A 27059-nucleotide genomic window follows, 5' to 3' on the forward strand; every position below is an offset into this window, starting at 1 on the left:
CGCTCATCCAGCAGCTGATCACGCTCCGCCCCGCCCCCCTGATCTGCGCATGCCCAGAGCCGGGAACCGCAACCCGAACTACATCTCCCAGCCTGCCCCGGGGCGCTCCCGCCCTCTCCAGCCCAGGTAAGGGAGGAGTCAGCATGTAAAACTGCGCATGCTCCGTGCGAGCCCTGCTGGGGGTAGGAGAATAAAGCTGCCGCTGCCGCCTCCCTGTGAACCGGTGAGTGAGAGACCCCCGGGGGGCGGGCGGGAGGGAAAGTGACTCTGCCCCGGGGAACCTGGGAGAAGCCTCGGAGCTGCCTCGGCCCCCGGGGAGCTGCAGCAGGATCCGCCCCGGCACCGCTGGGATTGGGGGGGCAGAGCGCTGTGGGGGGAGGGGGGTGTCAGGCAGGGAGGGGAGAAGCCGGAGTTGGGGGGGGGGGGTTGAACTGTCTCTGGGCAGCCAGGAAATTCCCGGGGGGGGGGAGTTAATTGGATCCTGTCCATGTTTGTGCCTCTCGCCCCCAATACAAATTCTCTCTAGTTCTGGCATGAGAGACAAAGTCTGCAGCCCTGCTCAACCAGGAAGAGCTCCACCTCAAACACAGCAAACAATAACAACCTCCCTTGTTGCCTCGCTCGCTCTCCCAGTCTGTGTGTCTTCTCTTTGTGGGCGCACCATGAGGCTGCCAAGGGCCGGCCCCAGCACTGGCCAGACCTGTGGGCTTGTGCTGATCTCCGCTGTGCTGCTGCAATCCATTTGCGTGGCGGTGACTTTCCTTTACTTCACTAATGAGCTGAAACAGGTAAGTACCACGGCGGCGATCTAGGTTGCTGGATCCAGCACTGCTCAATCTGCAGGCTGATTTGGCCAGCCTACAGGCAGTTCCTCGTTCTCTCTCTCACTCTCCCTGCAAATCTAGCCACGAAAAACCAACGCATCGTGTGTGCCCTTGTCCTGCTCAAAGGAAGGTTGTATGGGTTCCTGCACGAGTGATCCGGTTCCCACTGACGGCAGTGGCAAAACTCCCAGTGTTTGCAGGGAGCAGGATTGGGCCCGAGCTGAACTGTAGTGTGGCAGTGTTTATTGTAGCAGAAAAGCCTTAGAGATCCAGCGCTTTTGCTTTCATTGTAGGAGAAGTGGGTTAGGCTGGGTTTGTTTGCTCTTTATGCAGAACACGAAGGTCACGAAAAGAGAGGTTTTAAAAACTCACCTTAGACTTTTATTCCCCCCCCCCCCCCGAAACAGAAATGCGCTTTTCATTAATGGTCCAAAGTCGCTCTTTCTTCTCTCCAATTTGTGCCTTGTCAGCACTGCTGGAACATTAGTAGCGCTCGGGGCTAGGAGGAGAGTCAGCCTTCTCACCCGAATAGTCACACGCTTAAAGAGAAACCCAACGACACTACTTTGCTTTCGGACAGTGACTAATCCTGATAGAATTTCAGGCAGACACAAGCTGATCATTGCCCCCACGCAGAGAGTTGGGGAATGTCTGTGGAGGGGGCTGCGCCTTCCACACTCTGCAACCACAGGTTCATATATCAGCTCAGCCATTTATCTTTTCTTAAGTACGTAATTGAAGGTCCATGCAACGTTTGGCTGGTTGACTTTTGCACAAGACTTTAAAAACCATGGTCCTATATGGACATTCATGACCCCATGGCAGTTCTGTAGGGATAGTGGGTTTGTCTAGGTGTCCATCCACGTTTCCTATCCTGCCATCCCTACTATAGTGTGCTGTCCATCTGGGTGCTCTCCCTAGCTCCAGAGGTGGCTGAACACAAGCAGCATTCTAGGTATATCATTTCTGTAGGGTTTTGAGATCCTTGCATTTGAAAGGTGCTGTATAAGTATAAAATACTATTGCAACCCTTGAATTTACCACCTGCAAAATTTAGTAGTACTCTACTCACCGCTTCTTTTGAGATGGCTAAATCAGATGGTTTGGGAAATTCTTATCAGATGATTTGCACCACTCTACAATCAATACCAGACTTCTTAAGTGTATAAATCTGGGGACCTGTCTGCTGAATTTGTTGCTCTGATAGCTTCATATCTGGTGAAATTAGGAATCTACAGAAACATTTCATTTGTCTTAAGAAAATAGGTTACACTGTACTGGCGATAAGAGAGAAATGTAGGCAAAGTTGTTCCAACCCTCGTCTACTTGGTTCAAAGTTCTTTGTTATCAAACTTTTGAACATCAGCAATTAGTAACCACAGCACCTTCTCCTAGTTGCTTTTCCTCCAACTATGTATGGTTTGAACTTTTGAAAGAGTACTCTACTATCCTGAATAAACCACGTCCAACAATTCTTACCTCAGATATAGCTCTTATTATTGCAGGAGAATAACTAACCCTTTTGTGGTGTGAAGGCTGACTCCAGTCCTTTGAAGGGGATTTCTGTTGGGCTGAAAATAGCCTAGGTACAGTATCTGCATAATAATATTATATGGTGTCTCTATTACACACATCCTTTTTGTTCTCCTGCACACAGATGTAAGGTATCGCTATATTAGAACTGTAAATACAGTTTGTTACCTTAATTGTACCTGTGGGTTATGGTTAGTGATATTTATCAGTGAGCCTGGTCCCTCTTTTCCCTTCTTTTTGCTGTTTCATAGTATCTGTATTTCGAGACTTCTGTCAAATAATCATCACTGGCCAGGGGTCAGATCCTTTCAGCTGTCTGTACAAATTAAAAATCTTATTTAATGCTAGGTAATTTTTCTCAATCTACATGGATAGTCATCTGATTAGCTAAATGTAACCATCTGTTGATCATAAGATGGCTAAAGCTTTTTGAACAGCCTAGTTTGGCTTATGGGAGGGGAGTGCTGAAAAGCAGTTACTCAGCCCGGTAGAGTTAATTACACATCCAGGATATAGGAGAGTGAAGAAAACAGACTTCATTGACTTTAAAAGCATAATCCAAATGTTGCCCTTAGGTAATGGGTGAAGTTGTAGAAATACTTCACTAATAATACTCCACTTAACATTTCTGTGGCACCTTCCCTCCATGGATCTCAAAGTGCTGTACAAATATCATTTCATTAAGACTCATAATGCCCTGCACCTCCATTTCCCTAACCTCTAAAATGGGGATAATACTTCCCTGCCACACTCACGTTTGCAGAGTGCATTAAACACTGTAGATGCAAGATACTGCAGCAACACCAGGTACTAGTACAGTAAAGTTATCTCAGGGGCTAGGTGTGTGACAAGTAAGCAGAAAGCAGAAATGGCAGTACTGTTTGCTTCCAGATTGAAGAGAAAAGTTTTGAAGCGCCCTCTCCTTTCCTGGTCCCTAGATCTGGTAGGAGAGTGGTCTGGTAAGGGCTGGTCTACACACAGATTTGGTATCAATTTAATTATATTGGTTTAAAAACCAACCCCTTCTCATGGATGCAGTTACACTAGTATAAAGGTGTATAGCTTACTTCCACCAATTTAAGTAAAGTTCCGAAAGTAAGAGGCCTTATATTAAAAATACTAGTCTATTCTGCAGTAATGATCCAAAAGCCTGTAGGGATACTCCTGTCCGTCAGAGCATTTTGTGTCAATGATTATAGAATAGGCTAGTATTTTTAAACATAAGAGAATTCTCTGTAGATGCTGCTGCACAAAGGTCAGGAGCTTGAGGTTAAGTGAGGTAGGATTTGCAGGGTCAGATGGTTGAATTCTCTCCATCGTGCTACAGCGGGAAATCTGTGGCTTGCCTCCTTTGTTTTCAAGCAGACGGGAAAGGATGGGAATGGTGTGGGGAGGGGTGGAGAACAGTCCCCCTGTTCTCTGGTGCTGAATGTTCCAAGCTTGAAGAATAGTTTAAACTGTGACATGTTAAGTACATTAACTTCCAGAGGCAGCAGATTAACAAACAAACAAACAAAAATCCTTTAAGATAGGAATGGTTCAATTTAAACTATTAAATCAAGAAGAAGCAGCCAGCCTGAATGCTTTGTATGTTCACTAGTTTCTTTCCTTTCCAAACTTTACGGGCATACAGGTCTTAACAGGGGTTGTGGATGATGATGAACCATTGAACTCAATGGGATCAGGAGATCTCTCTAGGCTGCTTAGGTTACTGTGTTCTTACATTAAGCAACAAGTGCCAGCTTCAGTTTTGATAATGGGTTATCCCCTGCAGAAGCAGCAGAGCTCGAGGAAGGGTTTCGTTGTTCACTATATTCTTTACTAACTATTTAAACTACTATTTGTAAACTATAACTAGGAAAGTTATTCCTGACCACAGTGAAGACATTGGGACTTTTGCCATTGACTTCAGTGGGGCTCTGATTTCACTCTTTCTCTTTACACATCAGAAGAAGGAATTCTCTCTTTAGAGAGGTGAATGATGTAGAGATGGGCCCAAGTCACAAGACCGAGATGTGGAATCAGATCTGAATGCCAGCTTCCTCAAAATTCATAGGGAAGAGGTTTGAATGTGGTCTTCTGGCCCCCTTCCATTACAGAAAATGCCCCAAGCTGCAAGGTTTGAATCTGGGGTGGAATTTGCCCAAAGTGCAGACATGGGGAGTGGGTTAGTGGCTGATGTTCAGACTCATCTTCAGTCCTCAGTGGAGGAACTAAATTCTAACAATGTCAGAGCTGATAAAATAATTGTCAGCATTAGTGACGTAGATATTGCAAGTGCATAAACGTATTCAGCTGAGTCCTGGATGTCCAATTTATGACCATATAGAAATAAAAATGTAAGTGTATTCTTGCATATTAGGTATCTGGTTGTAACTAAATAAGTATGTAAAGTCAGGATTAACTCTCCTTTATAAAATAAATAAAAATAAATAAACTTGCTGTAGCATATTGGTGTTACTTAGAACAGAAAAAGTTTTCCTAAACACAAGAGTTTTAGAAATGCATCATATATCTGCACATTAAGTGAATTAACTAGCGTATTGCCTTCTACCACAGCTCCAGGACACGTATTCCAAGAGTGGCATTGCTTGTCTCACTGGGGAAGATCTGGGAACTTTCATAAAACATGTGGATGTAAATGAGAATGAAGAAAGAGAGAGTGACCCCTGCTGGCAACTGAAGTGGCAACTAGGAAAATTAATTAAAAAGGTACTTTGGAACTTTCACACAAACTAAACAATGGAGCTTGGTTATAACAATCCAGATGGTTCAGAGAGTTAAGCTCCAACTAGTGAAATAAAATGCAAATCCCAAATTGTTTCCTTGCATTTTAGTGGTCAAATCGCAATTCCAGATATAAAGGAATTCTGTCTGCAGTGAAGTTCTTCTGAGAACAAAAATTGTCATTTCACTAAGAGTTTCACTGTATTTAGGAAACGGAAAATACAGGTGACCAGTTATTACTACGTTCATCCCAAAGAGGGCTTCATCCACTAATGTTTGTCTAGCATGCCCACTATTTAGAATGTCTGTCTATCCTTCTCCTCATTTGTGACAGAGCATGGAGATGTAGGGCCTGATTTTCTTTCACTCACACTAGCAAATCAGGAGTGATTCCACTCAAGCCACAGGAAATGTAACAGGTGTGAGATCAAAATCTTGCCCACAGTCTCTGTTATCATAAAGAAAACCACTTTTCACCTCCTGCCTCACAACTGTACAAAGAACAGGTATGTCATGAAGCCTTGACGGTTTTATTACAATCTCTAAACTGGAAATCTCACTCCCCCCCATTCCCCACACAGCCTTACCCTTCAAGGTCAGGTATTGTGTGTCAGCCTTTCAAAATACACACACATACACACTAATAAATTATATAGGGTTATCATTGATACTTTACTCTCACTTTTATCACAAACGTAATTTTGAAGAAGTTTTACTTTGAATAAGGGGTTGCCAAATTGAAAAGGATGAGAAACACTGATCTAGTAAACTAATAGTGATTTAGTTAGTATACAGTGATGCACTGGAGGTCTGTTTTAAATAAAATATTGGCCCAAACTGAAGTCCACGGAGTTACTCCAAATTTAACTGGTATAATTGAAGGCAGAATTTGGTTCACTATATTAACTTAGTAGGTTTTTACAATGGGAAAATTCATAAATATTTTTCTGCACCAGTGTAGTCCTGCAATTATACAACATAGTTGGAGAAAGGCCCTTCACCCTGTCTGCACTACAACTTCTAACACTGCTACCACTGGGAAGACACTTAGGATTCAGAATTTCCTAGAGAAGCAATTGCTGCATATTCATATTGTAGCTGTTTCCATATCCATATAAACACTCTGCTAGAAAGAAAGCTGTTTGGTCAATTAAATGCAGATTAAGGTATTCCAGAGCCATTACATTGTGTAATCTCAGTATTCCTTAGATAATGGCAGTGTCTCTTACATTTCCATGGAGATGACAATGCTTTTGTTGTTCTCATGGAGCTATTACGATTGAGGAGCCATCATTGCTTAATGGAAACTATTCCAGTGCATTCAAAATACCCTTCCCATGACACTGGAACCATGAGTTACAGTGGAGAAATAGTAATGGCTTCAAGTGACAGAATATTTTTGCTTAATAAAGAACTAACATCAAAATTACATGAAAATAAGGTGGGATCTGATTAAAACCTCAAGAAAGCCAGGAATTTATGAGTGAGAACTTTTCACATGAATCTTAGCTCAAGATGTTGAATGTAAGTTTTGTGATAGACTGCCTGAGAACAGGGTATGAGATTTACTACAGTAAATAAGGGTATGTCTACCCTGCCCACATTACAGCGCGGCTGCAGCAGTGCTGTGACATGGGCAGCCTAGTCACGCTGTATCGCCGGGGGAAAGCTCTCCTGGCGAGGGGTGGTAGCTTTATCGCCGGGAGCTACAAAGCGCTGTGTATACTGGCGCTTTTCAGTGCTAAAACTTTTGTCGCTCAGGGGGGCATTTTTTCACACCCCTGAAAGACTAAAGTTTTAGCACTGAAAGTGGCAGTGTAGACAAAGACTAAGCCAGATAAATTCCTGCCGTTATTTATATATCAATGGTTTTGCCACTGTGAAAACTACTGGATCTAATTCTCCTCTGTTGTACCAGAGTTAATCTGGAGTAACTCCAGTGAATTATTCCACAATCAAATTTCTCCAGACCTACACTGGAGTAATTGCAAACAGAATCTGATGCCCTGAACTCTATATTTCCTCTTATTGAGGGCCAGATTTTACAAAGAACTTTGACACTCAATTGGATGAGCTCCCTTGCAGTTTGGCCCCAGATATTTAAAATTACTGCAAAACAGTTTGTTGTGAGAAATGAATGATACAGTTTCCTTTTGATGTCCACTTTTATTTACAAATAGGAATCAAATTTGTTTGATGGTCAAATGCTGGAGTTTGTTCAGTTATGTGGCATATAAGAGTGTGTGGAATAGTTGTGTTTCTGGCATCTTTGTCACTGCTCTACTGATTTCCTAGAAAGAAAACAGTTTTCTTTACGTGTGTTTGCAGATGATATCAAGAAACTATGAAGAAAACATTTCATCTGCGGTGAAAGGTATTTTTAATGTAACACATTTATTTAGCACATAAAAAAGAAACTGCGATGGTAGCAGATGTGCAGTGGTTCCATACATGTTTTCCAGTTGTAGAGAATAGTTCCTAATTTCTTACTCAGTTGTACAGTTCTTCTGCAGCAAAGCATGGGAGATGAGTAACAGTTATTAGTTGGTATTCTTTTAAGAGACATATTAAGCAGTCAGGAAATGTGGTCAAGTTATTAGAGTATGGAACCAGGATTCAGGAAAAGTGCCTGGCTTCTGTTCTTGTCTCTGATTCAGTGATTTTATGCAATTCGTTTAACCTCTCCGTGCTTCAGAGAACAAATAGTACTTTGTTGTTGTGCAGGTACATTAATTAAGGATTGGGCACAGCTCTCCTCTGAAACTGATGCACCCCTGGAGGACTATCAAGAAGCATTCTGGCTCAAGAAGTCAGAGGAAATTTTGCTTGAGTAAAGACCACAGAATTTGGCCTTAAAAGATATTTACCCTTTCCATGAGCACATATTTATTTTTAGTACAGGGTGTTTGGGCACTGGTTTTGAGTGGGGGGAAGATATAGAAGGCTTAAAAAGGCATTTCAAAGAGAGTATGGGAAGTTCAGAGAAATTTTGACCATATCAACCATTACACTTCAATCTCTCATTGATTTGGTCAAATAAAATATTTTGACAAACACAACTCCTCAAATACTGTCAATTTAGTAATTAGGCAGTCACGTATTTCCATGGAGATGACAATGGCTTTGTTGTTTCTCTAATTCTAATTTGAGATTTAAAATGGTTATTTCTCATCTTCATGTAACTGAAATGTCTCTAACTCTTCCAGGAACTGAAGAACAGGGATCTCAGAACCATGGACACAGAATAGCAGCTCACTTAACTGGAAGCCGCAATAAGAAGAGCTCTCTAGCCACATCAAGTAAGATATTTTGCTATATTGATGAAGGAAGAAAATGGATACAAAATAGGGAAAGGTCACTGAATATGTGTGCTTTGTGATTTTCCAGAAATGAATATTGACTGATTATTCTAGGCACACTTTTTTTGATTGTTTCTCATGGACTTAATGCAATTTTTTTGGCCAGAAAACAGAGAGAGCTTTAAAAAATCAAAGATTTTCTAGTTTTGGTCAAAATAATTCTTCAGCTCACTCTAGTAGTAGTATCAACCCCATTCAACTTGGGTATCTATGGTGCACCTTCCTTCTATGTCTTTAGTTGTTTTTTTTTAATGAAAATTCCCTCTTTGTAACTCTGCCTATCTCCTCTGCAGTGTCTTTTTGGAGAAATATATGTGTATGAGGGCCTAGAAGCACATAAAAAAATTTAAATTCACACCAGATTTATTGAAGGACTTGCTAAAGTTCCCAAATCTTCTGGGAAACCCAGGGCTGAGTTAGGATTCTCACATTATTTTGCTCAGTAGCCACGTGGCAACTTGGTTTAATTTTCATTCTGTATTTCAGGCAGCAGTGGGGAAGGATTCAAAGATCAAAACTAAAATAAGTCCCCACAAAGTGATGTGCCAAATTGCTACTTAATGAAACTTGAAATCTATGGGCTGGTCTACGCTACCGCGGTAAACCAATCTAACTTAAGCAACTTCAGTGATGTGAATAATGTAACTGAAGTTGTTGTTGTTAGATCCACTTACCGCGGTGGCTACATTGTGCTGTGTTGACGGGAGAGTGTCTCCCGTCGACTTCCCTTATGCTTCTTGGGGCAGTGGAGTACTCAAGTGCTCTCCCATTGCATCGATTGCAGCAGTGCCAATCTACCACAAGTGAAGACATACCCTTTAAGAGTGATTGGGCCCAATCCGGGACCATCTGAAGCCAATGGATGCAGGATCTGGCCCATTGCTCTTATTTAGTTTTTGAAAAACAGTCTCATCAGCTAAGAGACAGTGGACTTTGTTGCACACAGCATTATTTAGCTCTATATTCTTCTCTATTTTTTCCCCCTCAAATAGATTCCTCACCCAGAAGAGGTGTTGGGCAGAAAATAAATACCTGGGAACCCTCAAGGAAAGACCATTCATTCCTCTATAATGTGGAGTTGAAAAATGGGGAGTTAATCATACCCAGAACAGGGTTTTATTACATCTACTCTCAAACTTACTTTCGATTCAGCGAACCCGAGAACGAGGATTCAGAATCAGATCCGTTAGCACTAAGCAGAAACCCTAAGCAAATGGTCCAGTATGTTTACAAACTGACGACATATCCAGAGCCTATCCTTCTCATGAAAAGTGCAAGAACTAGCTGCTGGTCTAAAAAGGCAGAATATGGACTTTACTCCATATATCAAGGTGGAGTATTTCAGCTAAAAAGGGATGATAAGATTTTTGTCTCTGTCCGTAACGAGGACATAGTTGACATGGACAAAGAAGCAAGTTTTTTTGGAGCCTTTTTGATCAGCTAAATGATTAACAGAAAACCAGACTCCTAAAGGAATCATTTTTTAAATTCTATAATCTAAGGTGGCAGAGGAGGGAGGAAGCCACTGTGACAATACAGTGACTTCGAAGCAATAGTGGCAATGCAAGAATCCCCACTGTTAATTCATCCTGTGAAAGGTTTGATTGCTCTGATAAATGATCCAGCGGAAGAGCAGCAGGTGGCTACAGCTGCATATGACTGTGCCTTGTATAACAGCACAGCAGATCCCCAAACATGCCAGCGTTCTAGGACTTGCCAGGATTTTAACGTGTCAAAGGTGAGTGGTTTTGGCTAGGATCAGATCAAGTGCAGGCAGGCACTGTCTGAGGTTCCCTATAACAGTCTACCAAAGCCTCTCAAAACCTCGTTTGTGACAATCCCTCTGCAGGAAAGGTGGATTTGCACGGGGACTAGATGGAGACTGTAGACTTGCATAGGGGATTAGATTGAGGTTGGAAAATGGATTTTATCATGAACGACACTTTGTACCCTATCCTGCTGACTCTTTCTCCTGTGAGTAATCTTTACATGAGCAGAAGTCCCTCTGATGCCAGTTGGACTGCTCTCTTGAGTAATAAGGTTTGCAGGATCAGGCCCTATGTTTGAATCTTAGATTTCCTAAAATGAAAGGCTAGCAAACAATTAAACTACAGTAGCATTTAAGCACATACTTAACTTTGACATGCGAGTACTCCATTTGAAATCAATGGGATACTTGTGCTTAAAGTTAAACGTGCTTAAGTGCTGCATGGGATCACAGCCTGGTTATTTTTGTCTTCATTAGGGTATTGTATAGGGTGCTTCTCAAACTGAAAAACTCACAAACCACTATCCACTTTAATTAATAACCCAGGTCTGCTTCCCCGTAGAGGGTCCGAGGGGTGCTGGGCATGGGTGTTTGTGAGGGTCTCTGGGCGGGGGGTGGTGCCGCACATAGTGGGTTCGAGCGGTGCTGGGCGGGGGGGTCTCCAGGTGGCATGGTGCTGGGCATGGGGGTCAGAGCGGTGCTGGGCAGCTGGGTTTGGGGGAGGTCTCTGGGGGGTGTGGTGCTGGGCGTAAGGAGTCAGAGGGGGGCTGGGCAGGGGGGTTTGGGGGAGGTCTCTGGGGGGTGTGGCGCTGGGCATAAGGAGTCAGAGCGGGGCTGGGCAGGTGGGTTTGGGGGAGGTCTCTGGGGGGTGTGGTGCTGGGTGTAAGGAGTCAGAGGGGGGCTGGGCAGGGGCGTTTTGTGGGGGTCTCCAGGTGGTGTGGCGCTGGGCGCAGGGGGTCAGAGGGGAACTGGGCGGGGAGGATTGGGGGGGGGGGTCAGAGGGGGGCGTGGCACTGGGTGTTGGGGGTCGGGATTTCTGGGCAGGGTGGTCTGTGGGGGTCTCTGGGGTTGTGGCAATGGGCAGGGGGGTAGCATGGTGCAGCACGGGCCCTCCCCCAGGGGAAGAAGCACGATGGCAGCGCAGGGCTGGGCTGGCCAGTGTACGTCTGGCGGCTCCCGGGTTGTGAACAGTGCTCTTGTACTGGGCTGGGTGGAGCGGGGCTGTCCCTGCCGTGCCATGACCCATCTCCCATTGCCCCTCGCTCTGAGGACTCTGCCCCCCCACCCCATGTCTCCTTCGCCCCTATGCGGGCCCACAAAAGGTTAATCCGGCCCTGTTTGGGGTGCAGGCTGTGGGGAGTTTGGGTGAGGGGTGCAGGCTCTGACCTGGGGCAGGGGTACAGGAGGGGGTGTGGACGTTTGGGCTCAGGGAGGGAGTGTCTGGTCAGTATTTCACAGCGTTCAATCTCCTGGCTGCACTTGTATAAGCTAGAGAAGAGCTGGGGTGTCTAAGCATTTGCAAAGATGTATCGTTAAAGTCTATGAGTCACCCTGTCTTAAAGGGCAGAAGGGACAATTATGATCATCTAGTCTGACCTCCTGCACAATGCAGGCCACAGAATCTCACCCACCCACTCCTGTAACAAACCCCTAACCTGTGTCTGAGTTACTGAAGTCCTCAAATCGTGGTTTGAAGACCTCAAGGTGCAGAGAATCCTCCAGCAAGTGACCCGTGCCCCATGCTGCAGAGGAAGGCGAAAAACCTCCAGGGCCTCTGCCAATCTGCTCTGGAGGAAAATTCCTTCCCGACCCCAAATATGGCAATCAGCTAATCAGTTCTGGAAGCTACTGAAGTGAATTAAACTGGGGAGGAAGATGCAGTCCTAAAACCAACCTAAGAAGCTGTTTTTAGAACAAGCTACTGGTTGTGGTGAAGTGAATAAACTACTGCTAAATCCATTCTACTGTTTGATAAAGCCTCAATTTCTGTCAGGTACTAACAGCATCGTCTGAGCCCATCTATAAGGCCAAATAGTGTTTTAACCATATTGGGAATTAATGTGAAACCAGCTCCTCCACCACAGCAACTTCTTTTGTAATATAGCCTGGTCCACACTTGGAACAGACCTGTACTAGTGACACTTCTGTTGATACATAGCTATTATCAAAGTTTAACCACGTCTCCCCGAATGTGGTGGGGTTGGGTTTTGTTTGAGGCAAACAGTCGAACGTAGTGGCACACTGCTAAAAAGTTAGCCTTCAAGAAAATTCACTAGCACAATTTTCAGGGGAAAAAAAATCCCTGTCCACACTGACTGACACCCTGCTAGTTACACCCATATCAACAAGCATGGTTTAGTGTGGTTCTGATCCCTGTACGTAGGATACAAGCCAACCTATGCTTAAATGAGAGTGCTCTTCCTCTAAATGTGTTTGTATTTGAAAGCAGACAGTGATGCGGTTCCAAACGTCACAGTACATGTGATTACAAACGATTGAAACAAATTCATTTCTTTCACAAATGCCAATTGAGCGAGGCAGCAGACATACTTAATAAAAATCCAGTCCCTCCTCCTAAACGCTTATAAGTTTTTTTGATAGTTCAATGCAAGACAGTTTATAGACTCACAGACTTTAAGGCCAGAAGGGACCATCATGATTGTCTAGTCTGAGCTCCTGCACAACACAGGCCAGAGAACCTCACTCATCCACTCCTGTAATAGACCCCTAACCTCTGGCTGAGTTACTGAAGTCCTCAGATCATTATTTAAAGACTTCAAGTTACAAAAAACATCCACCATTTACACTAGTTTACATCTGCAAATGACCCAGGCCATGCCCCATGCTGCAGAGGAAGGCACAGAAAAACCCAAAACCAGGAACTCTGCCAATCTGAGTCTGGACAAAATTCCTTCCCATCCCCAAATCTGGCAGTCAATTAGACCCTGAGCATGTGGGCAAGCCCCAGCAGCCAGACACCTGGGAAGGAATTCTTTGTAGTAACTCAGATCCCTCCCCACCTAGTGTCCCATCACCAGCCTTTGGAGATATCTGCTGCTAGCAGTCGCAGATCAGCGACATGCCATTGTCGGCAGGCCCATCATACCATCCCCTCCATGAAGGTATCGAGCTCAGCTTTTTGCCCCCATTGGTCCCCTCGGGAGGCTGATCCAAAACGTGTCTGTGATGGTTAGAAACCTTCACCTAATCTGATCTAAGCTCTTAAACAGACCTCTCTCTGTCATCATTCAGACGTGTAACACGAGCCCGGCAGAAATACTGAGACTCGGTCCAGTAACATTCTTGTGGTGAAATGCTGGAAGCCCCTTTGCCCTGGGTAATACAAAAGAGGGACCGGTTGGCAGCGTGATTTTGATGTCTACAAACAGAGCCCACAGACACCGAAAACCAGTAAATGAATGCCTAACCAGGCGACTTATCTGACCACAATTTCTGTGCCACCTTGTAATTGTACATCAAAATAAGGCAGTAACTTAGCAGGAAAATCAGTTGCTCTTGATGTTTTTCCCCTCTTGTACTATACAAATGCCTTCCTGTTTACCATTTTGGGGAACAGAATAGTTGGTGAGATGGTTATAAACACAGCAGAGTCACAAGAAAGAAAAATCTCTCTCTTTCCAGACTGTTTCCTCCTCCTTCACTCAGGCTCTTCCTGGAAGAGCTGAATATGTTTGTTTCACTTAAACCTTTGAAGCTTCCTAATCAGCACATTGTGGTTTGTTGACAAGGTTGAGGGCACACAGGCAGTTCTAGATCTTTGGAGAAGTTAAGGAGAGGAGAATCAGGGAGGTAACTCCTCTCTGCAACTGATCTGATTATAGATAACATTTCCAAGTCACCCAGTGCAGCACAAACATTTTGTACTAATTACATGCTCTTTCAGGCTTGCATGTGCATTTATACAAAAATGTGTGACGACAGCTGCACTAAATTATGCTCGCAGAATTAAACCTAAAGGTAAAAGTAATTCCACTTCCCACTTTCCTGTGGTGTGAATCTACCCTTGAGTTCAGATAGAAAAGTTTCATCCTCTGCATCACAGTCACATCTCTTGCACCATAGCACTTTATTTTCTCTAGAGGCACCTTCCAGCAATAAGTAAATGTTTAAAAAGCTATCGGAGGCAGTGTGTGGTCTGTTAAACCAATAGGAGTGTAATCCCTCTGTCTGCCTAGAAAAAGATCTCTCTCTCTCTAGATACAGAAACATCGCTTTGTTTCTCTCTTTCTTGCCTCCTACCCTCGTAGAGCTTAGATAGATAGATATGCCCATTTATATCAGGTGAGGATCTGCGCCAGAAAGAAAGTAAAAATTAAATCAGTTCAGTGTATCATTTATTGAAGATTAAGCTCTTCAGGTACGATGGAGTTTCTATCCCAGGATTTAGGCCCGGTAAAAGTGAATGGCCAGATCAACAGCTGGTGGAGCTTGGACAGTTTACACCAGCTGAGGATCAAGCCCAGTGGATTAACCTGCAAAGACCAGAATCACAAATTAACATTTCCTCTTTCTCTTTTTCTCCAGAGTTCAGAGTAGTTTAGACTTTGTTCTTTGGAAATCCGTGGCCAGCAGAAGAAAGCTGGAACTTGCAACATCCAAGTTTGGATTTTTTTTTTTTTAATATCCCATCCTAACCTCTAATTTTTACCTCTGGTAAATGGCATTTAGATACCCCCTAATGTGCATCAAAACTCAAAACGGGGGAAGAGAAGACTTCCAAACATGGCTGAAATAAATTATATACAGTTCATTCTTAAATGGCAGAGGAGTGAAATTCATATGACTTATCACATGACATTTCCCAAAGAGAATTAATATTATAGAATCCTTGCTGGAATCTATAATATTGTAAGCCTGTGTGTGTTAAATGACCCTAGAAGGGAATGGGCGGCTGGAAGGGGGAGACTGAGGATTATCCCTTCCCCAGACCATTGCACCGGCTTGCGTACCAGTCTAGCAAACATGGTCTTAGTTTCTAAGTGTGTCTGCAAATGTTTGTCTCTCAAGGAGCCAAGAGTGACAACCAGGGCCACCGAGAGCGGGTTCGGGCCCCAGCGAAAAACAATTTTCAGGCCCCCCAGCAAGAGTGGACTGGCTAAACAGGGCCGATGAAGCTGGGGAAGCCAGGGTCCCATTCTAGACTGCCGGGCCCCGGTAATTTGTACTGGCTTCCCCCCTACCCTCTCGTCAGCCCTGGTGACAACACCAAATAAACCAGAGGGATTTCCAGTGTCTCACTGATGTTGATTAAAGTCTGCAACGAGTTACTTCATGTTTCTAATGGTTTATCGAGTACACTGACTGCCCAAAATTGGGAACATCCTTCTTGTGATCCCCTGGGTCTGGACTCAGCTTTCGACTAAAACTTTTCCTTAGTTGTTTTTAAAAAACCTTTCCAGACACCTTCTGTGTCACAGGAACAGAGCTCTGACCCACAGTTTGAATCTGTATTCAGAGCCCACTTCCCCAGAGCTCAAGTCCCATACAATGAGGTGATGGACACTTTATATCTAGAATAGGCAAGACACGTGGTTGGATGTTTGGAGTGTTTGGATCTAGGTTTATGACACATGCTTCGTATCTGGAGCCAAGCTTTACCAGAGTTCAGATCCTAGATACTACCATGATGGGTGCTTTACAAATGCCTAGGAGAGAAGGATAAAGAGGGGTGTGAAGATGCAAGGCTATGATATAAGCCACTATAGAGACAGATCAGTAACAGGTTTAGATCGAGACACCCCTCTCCCCACCCCAAGTTCTGGCATCAAATCTGGTCCAGTTTCACCTGTAAATTACATGACAGAATGCCCAGTGAAATCTCCAGGAAGAGCATCAGAATTGAACCCATCATCGTCAGCAGCCAAAACCTTTCTTCAGTCAAAACCTTTCTGTCTTTCTATTACGTATACATTTAAATGCAGTGACATGCTTTGTTGTCAACACTTAGAAACAAGTTAGGAATGTAGGCCAGTCAACACTGTTACTTGAGCAGATGCCGAGATACAAAAGGTGGGGGGAAAGTATAGTTTTATGGCAAGAGCGTGACACCCTCTCCATTAAAACCAAGCCATATTTGCTTCATAGCCCTTACACCCAATGTCCAGTAGTAACGCTGCTTTTGACAGGTTAATTGTGCTCTGATCCCTTTCAAACAAGGCATGGGGATCCAGATAACCACTAGTGAAAGTTGGTTACAGTGGCTCCGTTTGAATTCACCTGCTGTAGCTAAAAGTGCTGACAGCTGATTAACCACTCATTTTCTGCATCAGCCCTTGGTTTTCTGTAGTGTGCAGAACTGGCATCACTGATGCCAGTTGATTCTGTGTACCAAGAATCCGCTCCAAAACGCGTTGTTAAAATACTGTTGACAGCTGTATGGGGGCAGTTGGCTTCTAACTGATGTCCAGAGGCTTGGGAAGGTTAACTAACTCTGCTCACGGGGATTATGCACACCGAGCACGTGTGCGTGTGCGTGTGCGCGTGCATCAATCACTTTGAGGCAAGGATGCCAACATTTATTTTCCGCCCTGCAACCGATGGGCCCCCTGTCACCTTGGCCAAGTCAGTTACTTTTGAGGATGCAGGGGAATATATTTGTCTCGCTGGGAATTCTATGGGGTTTTCACATCATTCTGCTTGGCTGACGGTTCTACCAGGTATTTCCTTCTGCGCTGTGCCCTTTCTTTCCTCTTGGTGATGCTTCAGTGTTCAATTTAGAAATGCCACAGCTCATCTGCTAAGCTGGCTCACAGCCATGTAGCTTGCTGCACAGTCTGTACGTGTATGTATAGACAATAGCCATGCCCTGATTATGAGTGGAACCCCCGTTTTTCACATTGCTATGTTTCTTCATGGACACAGTCACTGAGAGCCTGATCCAAAGTCCAATAAAGTCAGTGGAAAGACTCATTGAAATCAATAGGCTTTGGGGTGGAGCTTCAGTGGTTTCATATTCCCTTTGCCCACGAAGGATTAGTGTTCCCCCATGAGTTTTCTTCATTACTGTGCCCACGAGTGCAGCTGTACAACTGCTTTCAAGCCACGTGCACCCGCTTACCCAGCTCAGCATTTAGCCCAGAGTGAAGTGACTGTGTGAAAGGAAGCAGAGTAATTTCACTATAAGGAGTTCCACTGCTGATTAAAGAATCATGGGGCATCCTCTTTCTGTTAGTATGTTTTTGGTTTTGCCTTGACCCCTTGTAAATTCAGAAGTGCCTGGACTGAAGGGAGCAGGTGGGGAATCATTCTTGATTTGCGCTTTGCTTGAGGGGGGGTTGCAGGATTGAGCTCTGAGTGCATGATGCTAATTATGTTCTAGCCATCAAAATGATTGCGCTCATGCCTGTTCAAGGGGCCTACGGGAAGTTCCGACTTTCTGGAATCCTGGGGTGGGATTTTTGCTAAAATTATTGAGATCATCTGTCCTTCCTTTACTTGTCCGAACAAAATATTTACATTATGAATTATAATATAATTAAGCCAAGTTTCCCATTTATCCTCCCCCAAGTATCGTGTTTTTAACCTCACCATACTTTGGAGACAGGCGTGATTCAGGTGGGATACACTGAAATCTTAGCTTGAGTTGCCCTGTTAATCCCTTGTCTGGGGCACATCTGTTGCCAGCATTGGAGTCAAAACTGATGAGTGAAATAGAGGAAGGGCCCGATCCTGCATTGTTTGCAATGTTGTAGGCATTCAGATTTGGCAGGGCTCCTGGGCCAAGTCCAACAGGGTTACGCATAGACAAAGAGGTGTCCAACCTAGGCCTGATCCAATTCCCACTGAAGTCAATGGGAAGATTCCTATTGGTGACAGTGAGCTTTCGCTCAGGCCCTACCTGAATTTCTCGCACTACATGTGTACATGTTGGCTGCTGTCGCCTGTCCTCACTCCTCACTTCCGTCTCTTGTTACTCTACAGAGCTAGTGGAGGTGGATGATTCTGGCTCCATTTTTGCTGTGATCCTCCGCTGTGGGGTTGGCTTCATTTTCTTCTTCTTGGTGGTTGTCATCATGATTGTCTGTAGGGTGAAAATGACCAACAAAAAAGCCATGAACACCCCTACTGTACAGGTAACAGAAAGTAGATACAAGATTCCTATCCCCCCTATAGCCCCAACCTACCTTTACATTTCCTTTCTACGTTAGGAACGTGACCCTATGTTTTTACTCAGGCAACAATCCCATTAACATCAGCGGGCCCTTTGCCTGAATGAGGGTCAGGCCCCGTGTCTCAGTTTGTTTCACTTATTCATTTTTTTTTTCAGTGAAAACGTAGTGTGTGGCAGTTAACTCTCTTTTTAGTTTGCAGTTATTGTTTGTCAGAGGCCAGCAATTCCACAGAGCCCTGGGCTTACCTAGGACTAGTAAAGCAGACCCTTAAACCAGCCCTGCTGGCCACACGTAACAACACCCCAGGGAAAATGGACCTTCCAGAGAATAGCCTACAGTCCTGTGGCCGTAGCCAGCATGAAGGGGAGGAGTGGGAAAAGAAGTGTATTCCTGGTCCTGTTCCCACTGAAGTCACTCGCAAAACTTCCACTGATTTCTGTGGGTCCAGGATTGGGCCTTCTTTCCGCAAGGGACAATGATGGCACTCTGTACAATAAAAATCCCATCCAGTCGTGCATCAGGGACTGGCACTGCAGAGCAGTAAGCGTAGGAATTGAAAAGGACTGCAAACCCTGCTGGTTCAGCCTCTCTGGCTGTAAACCACCTATTGGGACTGGAAAGCTGGGACTGACTCCATGGACACAAACACACTCCATGCATATGGGCCAGAACCGCTCTAAACTGATGTAGCTGGTGTAAATCAATAGAGTACTGTCTTCAGTGAGGCTGCTCTGGTTTACACTGGCTGAGGATCTGGCTCTGCCTGCCTAGATAGATACACTCCCATAATATGAGACTGATATTTTTAATTTCCAGGTTACAATTGATTGTAAGTCTTCAATAATCAAAGATTAGTTCAAAGTGATTTTCTTGGCTGGTTCCTTTTCAAGCACCGCTGCATGTATCTGACACAGAGGCAGTTGGTAATAACATTTTATTTGCTCTATTGAAGCCAGTGTCATTGGAGTCAAACCCTTCCATGAATTCCGGTACCCCGCTGGTCAATCTCACCCACCTCTCATCCAGCGATGGGCTGAAGCTAGCAAATGTCTCAGAGCTCGAGCTGCCTGCTGATCCCAAGTGGGAATTAGCGAGATCTCGGTCAGTTAAACGTGTCGTTCTTCTGTCTTCATTCCAGTCCTCAGCCTGGTCACACATTAATTCATTTGTTTGTGTCTGTCACTTCAGCCTGACTCTGGGGAAACCTCTGGGTGAAGGTTGTTTTGGTCAAGTGGTGATGGCAGAAGCGACTGGGATCGATAAGGACAAACCAGACAAGGCCATCACTGTAGCTGTCAAGATGTTAAAAGGTACAGAGAACAGCACCATGAAGGAATGGCAGGAGTTGGGGCTGTTAGGCATTTGCCCTTGGCATTTATCTTGGTTTGGGGTTCATTTTTTATTTAAAAAATATGACTACATAAGAAGAGCAAACCTAAGGCCAAATTCTCCCTTTGGCTTCCATAACTGATGCTTGTTTCCACAGATTTCTGTTAGGGTGGATCACAGGAAGTGGTGAGTGTTATCTTAAGGGTAGCTGAGTAGATACAGCATTGGACTTGGCTACAGGAGACCTGGGTTCAGTTCCTAGCTCAACCACAGATTTCCTCTATGATGTTAGACAAGTCACTTTCTTTACCCTTTGTCAGAGCACCTGGCCTTTAAAATAGGGATAATGCTTCCCGATCTCATGGGTGTATTGAGTATAAAATCCATTCAGGGTTGTAAAGTGCTTGTCTACTTGGGTGATGAGGGTCATATAAGCACTTCAATAGATCTTCCTATCAAACGGAACCCTGGCCAAGCTTCCTGAGGCCTGGTCTACACTAGGACTTTAATTCGAATTTAGCAGCGTTAAATTGAATTAACCGCGCACCCGTCCACACCAGGAAGCCATTTAATTCGACATAGAGGGTTCTTTAGTTCGAATTCTGTACTCCTCCCCGACGAGGGGAGTAGCGCTAAATTCGACATGGCTATGTCGAATTAGGCTAGGTGTGGATGCAAATCGAACTTAGTAGCTCCGGGAGCTATCCCACAGTGCACCACTCTGTTGACGCTCTGGACAGTAGTCCGAGCTTCGATGTTCTGACCAGCCACACAGGAGAAGCCCCGGGAAAATTTGAATTCCTTTTCCTGTCTGGACAGTTTGAATCTCATTTCGTGGTTGGACATCGGGGCGAGCTCAGCAGCACCGGCAGCAATGCAGAGCTCTCCAGCAGAGGAGTTCATGTAATCTCTGAATAGAAAGAGGGACCCAGCATAGACTGACCGGGAAGTCTTGGATCTGATCGGTGTGTGGGGCGAGGAGTCTGTGCTTTCGGAGCTGCGCTCCAAATAACGGAATGCAAAGACCTACGAGAAGATCTCCAAAGCCATGAGAGACGGAGGATACAGGCGGGATGCAACGCAGCGCCGCGTGAAAATCAAGGACCCCAGACAAGGCTACCAAAAAATCAAAGCGGCAAACGGACGCTACGGAGCCTGCCACCACTGCCCCACCAGTGACCATGGACTCTGACGATGGGACAGTGTTGACGGACAGTTCCTCGGCGATGTTCACGGACGGGGAAGATGAGGAAGGGTTTGTGGAGGACGAGGCAGGCGACAGCGCTTACAACGCTGGTTTCCCCGACAGCCAGGATCTCTTCATCACCGTCACGGAGATCCCCTACCAACCCTCCCCGGCCGTTAACCCGGACCCTGAATCAGGGGAAGGAGCAGTCGGTAAGTACTTTAAACATGTAAACTTTTATTCTTAATATAACAGGAAGCTGAAGTATGTGAAAAGGAGGTCTCTACATATATGGGGATAGAATAGAAATCCTCCTGGGAGATCTCCACGAAGCTCTCCTGGAGGTAATCGAAAAGCCTCCGCAGGAGGTTCCTGGGGAGAGCTGCCTTATTGGGTGCTCTGTGGTAGCACACTTTTCCGCGCCAGGCTTTCATGAGCATTGCCTCCCTGAGCACGGCTGCATAGGGCCCTGGTTTGTGCTGGCTTTCACGCAGCATGCGCTCTCTATCTCCTTCAGTGACCCTCCTCAGTGCGATCTCGCTCGGCGACTCCTGCATCTAATTAGGGGAATTACTGTAATGTTACGCCTGGTCCAAAGTATGTTTAAAAAATCTCCGGACAGACGGTGTAGCAGAGACTCAGCACGCTGCTGCGTGACAAGCGTAACGGAAAGCCAAAGAATCAAATGGACGCTCATGGAGGGAGGGGGGACTGAGGACGCAAGGTATCCCACAGTTCCTGCAGTCTCTGAAAAGCATTTGCATTCTTGGCTGATCTCCCAATACCTGTACGGTCAAACACATTGTCCACGGCGGTTCAGGGCATAGCTCGTCAATGTACCCCCCTCCCACACTCCCAGAAGGAAAAGGAAAAAAAATCGTCTCTTGACTCTTTTAAATGTCACCCTATGTGTACTGAATGCTGCTGGTAGACGCGATGCTGCGGCACTGTACTGTAGCATCCTTTCCCCCCTCCGCCTCATGGGTGGCTGACGGAGCAGTATGACTGATATCCATCATCATCATCATCAGCCTTGCTGTAGATGGTGTAGTGCAATACGACTGGTACCCGTCCTCATCATCAGCCCATAAGTAGACGGCCTGCTAACCGTCTTCATCATAGCAACAGGGGGCTGAGCTCCATCAGCCCCCGCCCTTCATGTGTAAAGAAAAGATTCTGTACTGCCTGGACTGTCATAGCAGCAGGATGCTGTTTTCCTCTCCCACCACACTGCTTAATGTCCTGTCTGGACAATCATAGCAGCTGGAGGCTGCCTTCCCCTCATTTCATTTCAGTAACAAGTCACTGTTTCTTATTCCTGCATTCTTTATTACTTTAGCACACAAATCAGGGGACACTGCAACGGTAGCCCGGGAAGGCTGGGGGAGGAGGGAAGCAACAGGTGGGGTTGTTGCAGGAGCACCCCCTGTGAATGCCATGCAGCTCATCATTCCTGCATAATCTGACATGGAGCGGCTGTGCTCTCTGGTTCTCTGAAACACTGGATCTCTACTACACTAGCCCCATCTTCTATGCAGGAATTATTCTATTTTTAGATACCATAAAGGAGGGATTGACTCGGGGAGTCATTCCCAGTTTTGTCTTTTGCGCCCCCGGCTGATCTCGGCCAGGGGCACCTATGACAGCAGCAGAAGGTATAATGCAATACGGCTGGTAACCATCATTACCATGCCAATTTACAATGGCATGGTAGATGGTACAATATGGCTGATAACCATCTGTGCTGTCATGCAAAAGCAAATGAATGCTGCTGTGTAGCGCTGCTGACTCGCCTCAGTCCGCGGCATCTAGTACACATACGGTGACAGTGACAAGAGGCAAAACAGGCTCCATGGTTGCCACGCTATGGCGTCTGCCAGGGCAATCCAGGGAAAACGGTCTCGAAATGATTGTCTGCCGTTGCTTTCCCGGAGGAAGGAATGAGTGACTACATGTATCCAGAACCACCCGCGACAATGAAATTTGCACCATCAGGCACTGGGATCTCAACCCGGAATTCCAAGGGTCGGGGGACACTGCGATGGGGTGGAACAGGGGCAGAGTTTATGCTTTCCGGATTGCCTGCTGCAGGAGTGCGGACGAGATAGGTGCTGTGCATGGTGTTGTTCACAGACACAGACTAGACTGTGTTCATTGTTCGCAGAAATGTATCTTTGCAAGGAATTCACTCCCTCTTTCCCATCACACAGCTTCGACTGTCTCCAGACCTGCCACAGCATCCCCCTCACAGAGGCTGGCAAAGATTAGGCGGCGAAAGAGAAAGACACGGGACGAGATGATCGCTGAAGTTATGGGGTGCTCCCGAGCCGAGGCGGACCAGCAGAGCCACTGGAGGGAGACCCTCTCTCTGTACCAGCGCTCACACAGCGAACGGGAGGAGAGGTGGCGTGAGGAAGACAAGCAGGCGACTCAAACGCTGCTTGGACTAATGAGGGAGCAAACGGACACGCTCCGGCGCCTTGTGGATGTTCTGCAGGACCGCAGCCAGGAGGACAGAGCCCCCCCGCAGTGTATCTGCAACCGCCCTCCCCCGCCACAAAGTCCCATACCTCCCGTCACCCAAAGTAACCAGAAGGAGTGGTGCCAGGGGCCGTGAAAACTGTCACTGCACCCCAGCCGAGTGCTCAAGTTCACAGAAGCTCTCATACCCTAATTTTTGAGAATTCCTTCCCTTCCGGACTCATCCTAGCCCCAATCCCAGTTTCATCCCGACTGTCTGGTTAATTATTAAAAATAATTTGCTGTTAATTACTGTTTCCGTCATGCTTTTTTACACAATGCTGCGTTTGAAGGGGTGGGTGGGGAAGGGGGTAGGGTATTGCATAGGACAGTCACCTTTAGCAGGGTACAGAGATGGGGGCAGGATCAGCAGCAGGTCACACACACAGTGCAGTCAGTAGGCACCCTGGTCGGTATGGGAGGTGGTTTGCAGGTTCTGTGTGGGTGGGTGGGGGGGGGGGTACGTGACTTTGTAGCGGGGGAGGGGGGTTACAGATCTCATGCAACAGTCCCTGTCCTGGACCACAGAGCCACGCAGCAGAGGAATCTGTATCCGTCCTCCCCTGCCACAAGGCCACATAGCCCCCGCACACAGAGTCCCAAAAAGGAGGGATGGCAGGCTCCGTTGAAACAACCGGTCCGGCACTGCAGACCGCTCTGGGAGCAGGAGCCTGTCATTCCTCGAGTTTAGAGGTGGTCTTTACATCACCGCACACCCTACCCAGCACAGTCTGCGTCCCAGTTTCAACCCTTTAATGCAAAGTCATCAATAAAGAAACCTTTGTAAAGTTACAGTGGAACATGTATTTTATTTTTAAACGTGTGTTGGAAGTGGGGGAAGTGGGGTGGACGGGGTATGTAACTGCAGATGCTGGTCAACAGTAACTTGGTAAAGAAACAGGGGCAGGTTCAGCTTCTCTGTAAAGAAACTGAACAGTCACAGGTCACGCTGCTCGCTGCTCGCTGGTACTTGAAGAGTTCCTTGTCGCTGTGCAAGGTGCCTGCATAGGGCTTCACGAGGCAGGGCATTAGCGGGTAGGCTGGGTCCCCGAGGATCTCTATAGGCATCTGCACATCCCCAAGAGTTATTTTGTGGTCCGGGAAGAAACTACCTTCCTGCAGGCATCTAAACAGACAAGAGTTCCTGAAAACACGCACGTCATGAACTTTGCCTGGCCACCCGACGTTGATGTTGGTAAAACGTCCCCCATGGTCCACCAGTGCTCACAGCACCATTGAAAAGTAGCCCGATTTCTCAGCAGCTGACTGTGGAAGAGGTGGACGATAAAGTGCGAGGAGTTGATAACGGCCATAACTGCCGCGGGCTCCGTGCTCGCAGTGCTGTGGTGCCCGTGCTGTCACTGAGCAGAAAAGTGCACGAACAGATTGCCCGCAGGCGCTTTCTGGGAGGGAGGGAGGGAGGGCGTGATTGACAGTTCAATGATGACAGTTACCCAAAACCACCCTTGACACATTTTTTCCCCCAGCAGGCATTGGGGGGAAATCCCAGAATTCCAATGGGCAGCGGGGAGTGCGGGAACTGTGGGATAGCTTCCCACAGTGCACCGCTTCCAAATTCGACGCTGGCCCCGTTACTGTGGACTCACACAGTCGAATTAGTGTTTTTAGTGTGGATACACAAATTCGACTTTATAAGGTCGATTCCACAAATTCGACTTAAGTTGATTCGAAATAGTCTTGTAGTGTAGACATACCCTGAGACTACATCTCAACAGTTTAAGAAGAGGCAAAACAATGAGATTGGTTGGGCTTCTCCAGATTCTCCTGTTTTCCCTGCCTAAAGCACTGAAGCTGCAGTGACTTGACTAGCTGTGGAAAACACCTGGAGGGGAGTGGCATGGCTAAGCCAAAGCAAGAAGTGCTGAGGTTCTGCACAGTATTAATACTAACACCAAATGAAAAATTTTTCCATGAGAAAGTGGGGTTTGACAAAACCTCATTGATCAATTTTGATTAAACTTTTTTTGATGGGGAAGATTTCAACATTGCCAAACTGAAACATTTTGATGTTTTGTGTTTTGGTTTGATTTTGAAAACTAAAAAACAAAATTGGTTTTCCAATTTATTCTGGGGGCTTTTACCCCACGATTCCAGACATATTTTACCTGCCCCTGATTCTTTTCCAGTACAAAAAAATGGGAAAAAGTTTATTTGTATGGATGTAAAAAGGTGGGGTAGAGTGGTGGTGAAGCCCAAAAAAATCCTAAAACTGAAGTTGACAATCCAATTTTTTTTCAGTTTCTAAACATCAAAACAAAACTCACAATGTTTTATTTCCGTGTCAAAATTTTTCAGAACTTTTTGTTTGGCAACAAGTTTTGATGTTTCAAGTTTTCACCCTGATTTGGGACAAAAGCAAATAGAGCGGTTAAGCACTGGAATAAATTGCCTGGGGAGGGGGGGGTGGAATCTCCATCATTGGGGATTTTTAAGAGCAGGCTGGACAAACACCTGTCAGGGATGGTCTAGATAATACTTAATCCTGCATGAGTGCAGGGAACTGGACTAGATGACCTCTCGAGGTCCCTTCCAGTTCTGTGATTCCTGATTAACATTTCCTGCAGGATGACCAGCTCTCAGAAATGCTCAGATGGCCACATGGCCAGCCTCCGTTCACTGCGTGTATAACATACTGTATAGTACTAATGCAATCTAGTTATGCTTTTACTCTCTAGACTCTAAGAAACGCCTATTCCCTTCCTAACAGTTTCTTTCTCTTTTTTCCCCTCGTCTTCTCCAGATCATGCTACTGACGAGGATCTTTCTGACCTGGTGTCCGAAATGGAAATATTGAAAATGATTGGGAATCACAAAAATATCATTAACCTCCTAGGCGCCTGCACGCAGGATGGTATGTTTCAGAGAAGGCCATATGCTACCATCGTACTTCATGATTTCAGTGGGAAGCAGTCCCATTCTGCTCTGTGGTGCACACCGTACTAGCTCAGCCTTATGTGTACACAGTTGCTTTTCCATACCTCTACTGCAGGTTTCTGGCCCAGCAAGCAGAGCGGTTTCCCCCTGTAATGTAATATTGTGCTACTGGAGCCTCTTATTCTGGCTGTGTAGAGGCCAGGAGGATTTCACCCTTTCTTCATGCATCTGAATTAGCCACAAGATTAATTGTGTGCACAGACATAACTAACTGCTTTGCTCAGTGAGAAGTTGGATGGCTTTTAGATGTTGGAGCAAATATATATATGGCTCTACCTGTTATCGATACTGGTTTTTCAAAAGCTTTTCCTTATTGTCCTCCTTTTTTGGGAAAAAAATGGAGCTGGAAGCAGAGAGAGTGGTGGTTTGACTGTCATTTATTATTATTTACTCCCTGAATGCCCAAAATATGCTGGCTTTGAGTCCCAGCCCTGTGGGTTTAGGCAATTCACATAATACTCTCTATGTCTAAGCCTTCCCAGCCATCAAACGGAAAGGATAATGCTCGCCCACAGGGCAGTGAGGCAGTTGAGTTAATGTTTGTGTGTCGGTTCTGGAGATGTTTGTCAGTGGCCGCTTGGCTAGGGAACCTGACCTGAGTCCTGTCCCTATCTAACCTTCTTAGGTACTTCGGTGGCCCTCAATACTATAGTATCTGAGCACCTCATAGTCTTTAATTCATTTACCCCCAGAACACCCCTGTGCGGTAGGGAAGTTCACAGATGG

General features: G+C 45.7%; 2 protein-coding genes across 2 annotated transcripts; both read left to right on the plus strand.

The window, feature by feature from the left end:
* Positions 1 to 662: 662 nt before the first annotated feature.
* Positions 663 to 9970, plus strand: LOC123361508 (tumor necrosis factor ligand superfamily member 10-like). Its single transcript, XM_045001459.1, has 5 exons — positions 663 to 788; positions 4917 to 5069; positions 7413 to 7458; positions 8291 to 8383; positions 9436 to 9970. The coding sequence occupies exons 1-5, from the start codon at positions 663 to 665 to the stop codon at positions 9885 to 9887; spliced, it is 870 nt and encodes a 289-aa protein (XP_044857394.1). The 3' UTR covers positions 9888 to 9970.
* Positions 9971 to 15340: 5370 nt separating this feature from the next.
* Positions 15341 to 26426, plus strand: LOC123361468 (fibroblast growth factor receptor 3-like). The gene is made up of 6 exons (XM_045001434.1): positions 15341 to 15386; positions 18153 to 18304; positions 19296 to 19444; positions 19532 to 19653; positions 26140 to 26250; positions 26389 to 26426. Exons 1-6 carry the CDS (start codon positions 15341 to 15343, stop codon positions 26424 to 26426), a joined length of 618 nt encoding a protein of 205 aa, XP_044857369.1.
* The last annotated feature ends 633 nt before the right edge of the window (positions 26427 to 27059 follow it).

The sequence above is a fragment of the Mauremys mutica genome, unplaced genomic scaffold (assembly GCF_020497125.1).
Source record: "Mauremys mutica isolate MM-2020 ecotype Southern unplaced genomic scaffold, ASM2049712v1 Super-Scaffold_2380, whole genome shotgun sequence".
Taxonomy (NCBI): domain Eukaryota; kingdom Metazoa; phylum Chordata; order Testudines; family Geoemydidae; genus Mauremys; species Mauremys mutica.

Coding starts and splice junctions, on each gene's coding strand:
- LOC123361508 (XM_045001459.1), top strand. CDS start 663: ATGAGGCTGCCAAGGGCCGGCCCCAGCACTGGCCAGACCTGTGGGCTT. Junction 7,459..8,290: donor CATTTCATCTGCGGTGAAAG/GTATTTTTAATG, acceptor TAACTCTTCCAG/GAACTGAAGAACAGGGATCT. Junction 8,384..9,435: donor GAGCTCTCTAGCCACATCAA/GTAAGATATTTT, acceptor CCCCTCAAATAG/ATTCCTCACCCAGAAGAGGT.
- LOC123361468 (XM_045001434.1), top strand. CDS start 15,341: ATGAAGCTGGGGAAGCCAGGGTCCCATTCTAGACTGCCGGGCCCCG. Junction 15,387..18,152: donor TTCTAGACTGCCGGGCCCCG/GTAATTTGTACT, acceptor GTTACTCTACAG/AGCTAGTGGAGGTGGATGAT. Junction 19,654..26,139: donor AGCTGTCAAGATGTTAAAAG/GTACAGAGAACA, acceptor CGTCTTCTCCAG/ATCATGCTACTGACGAGGAT.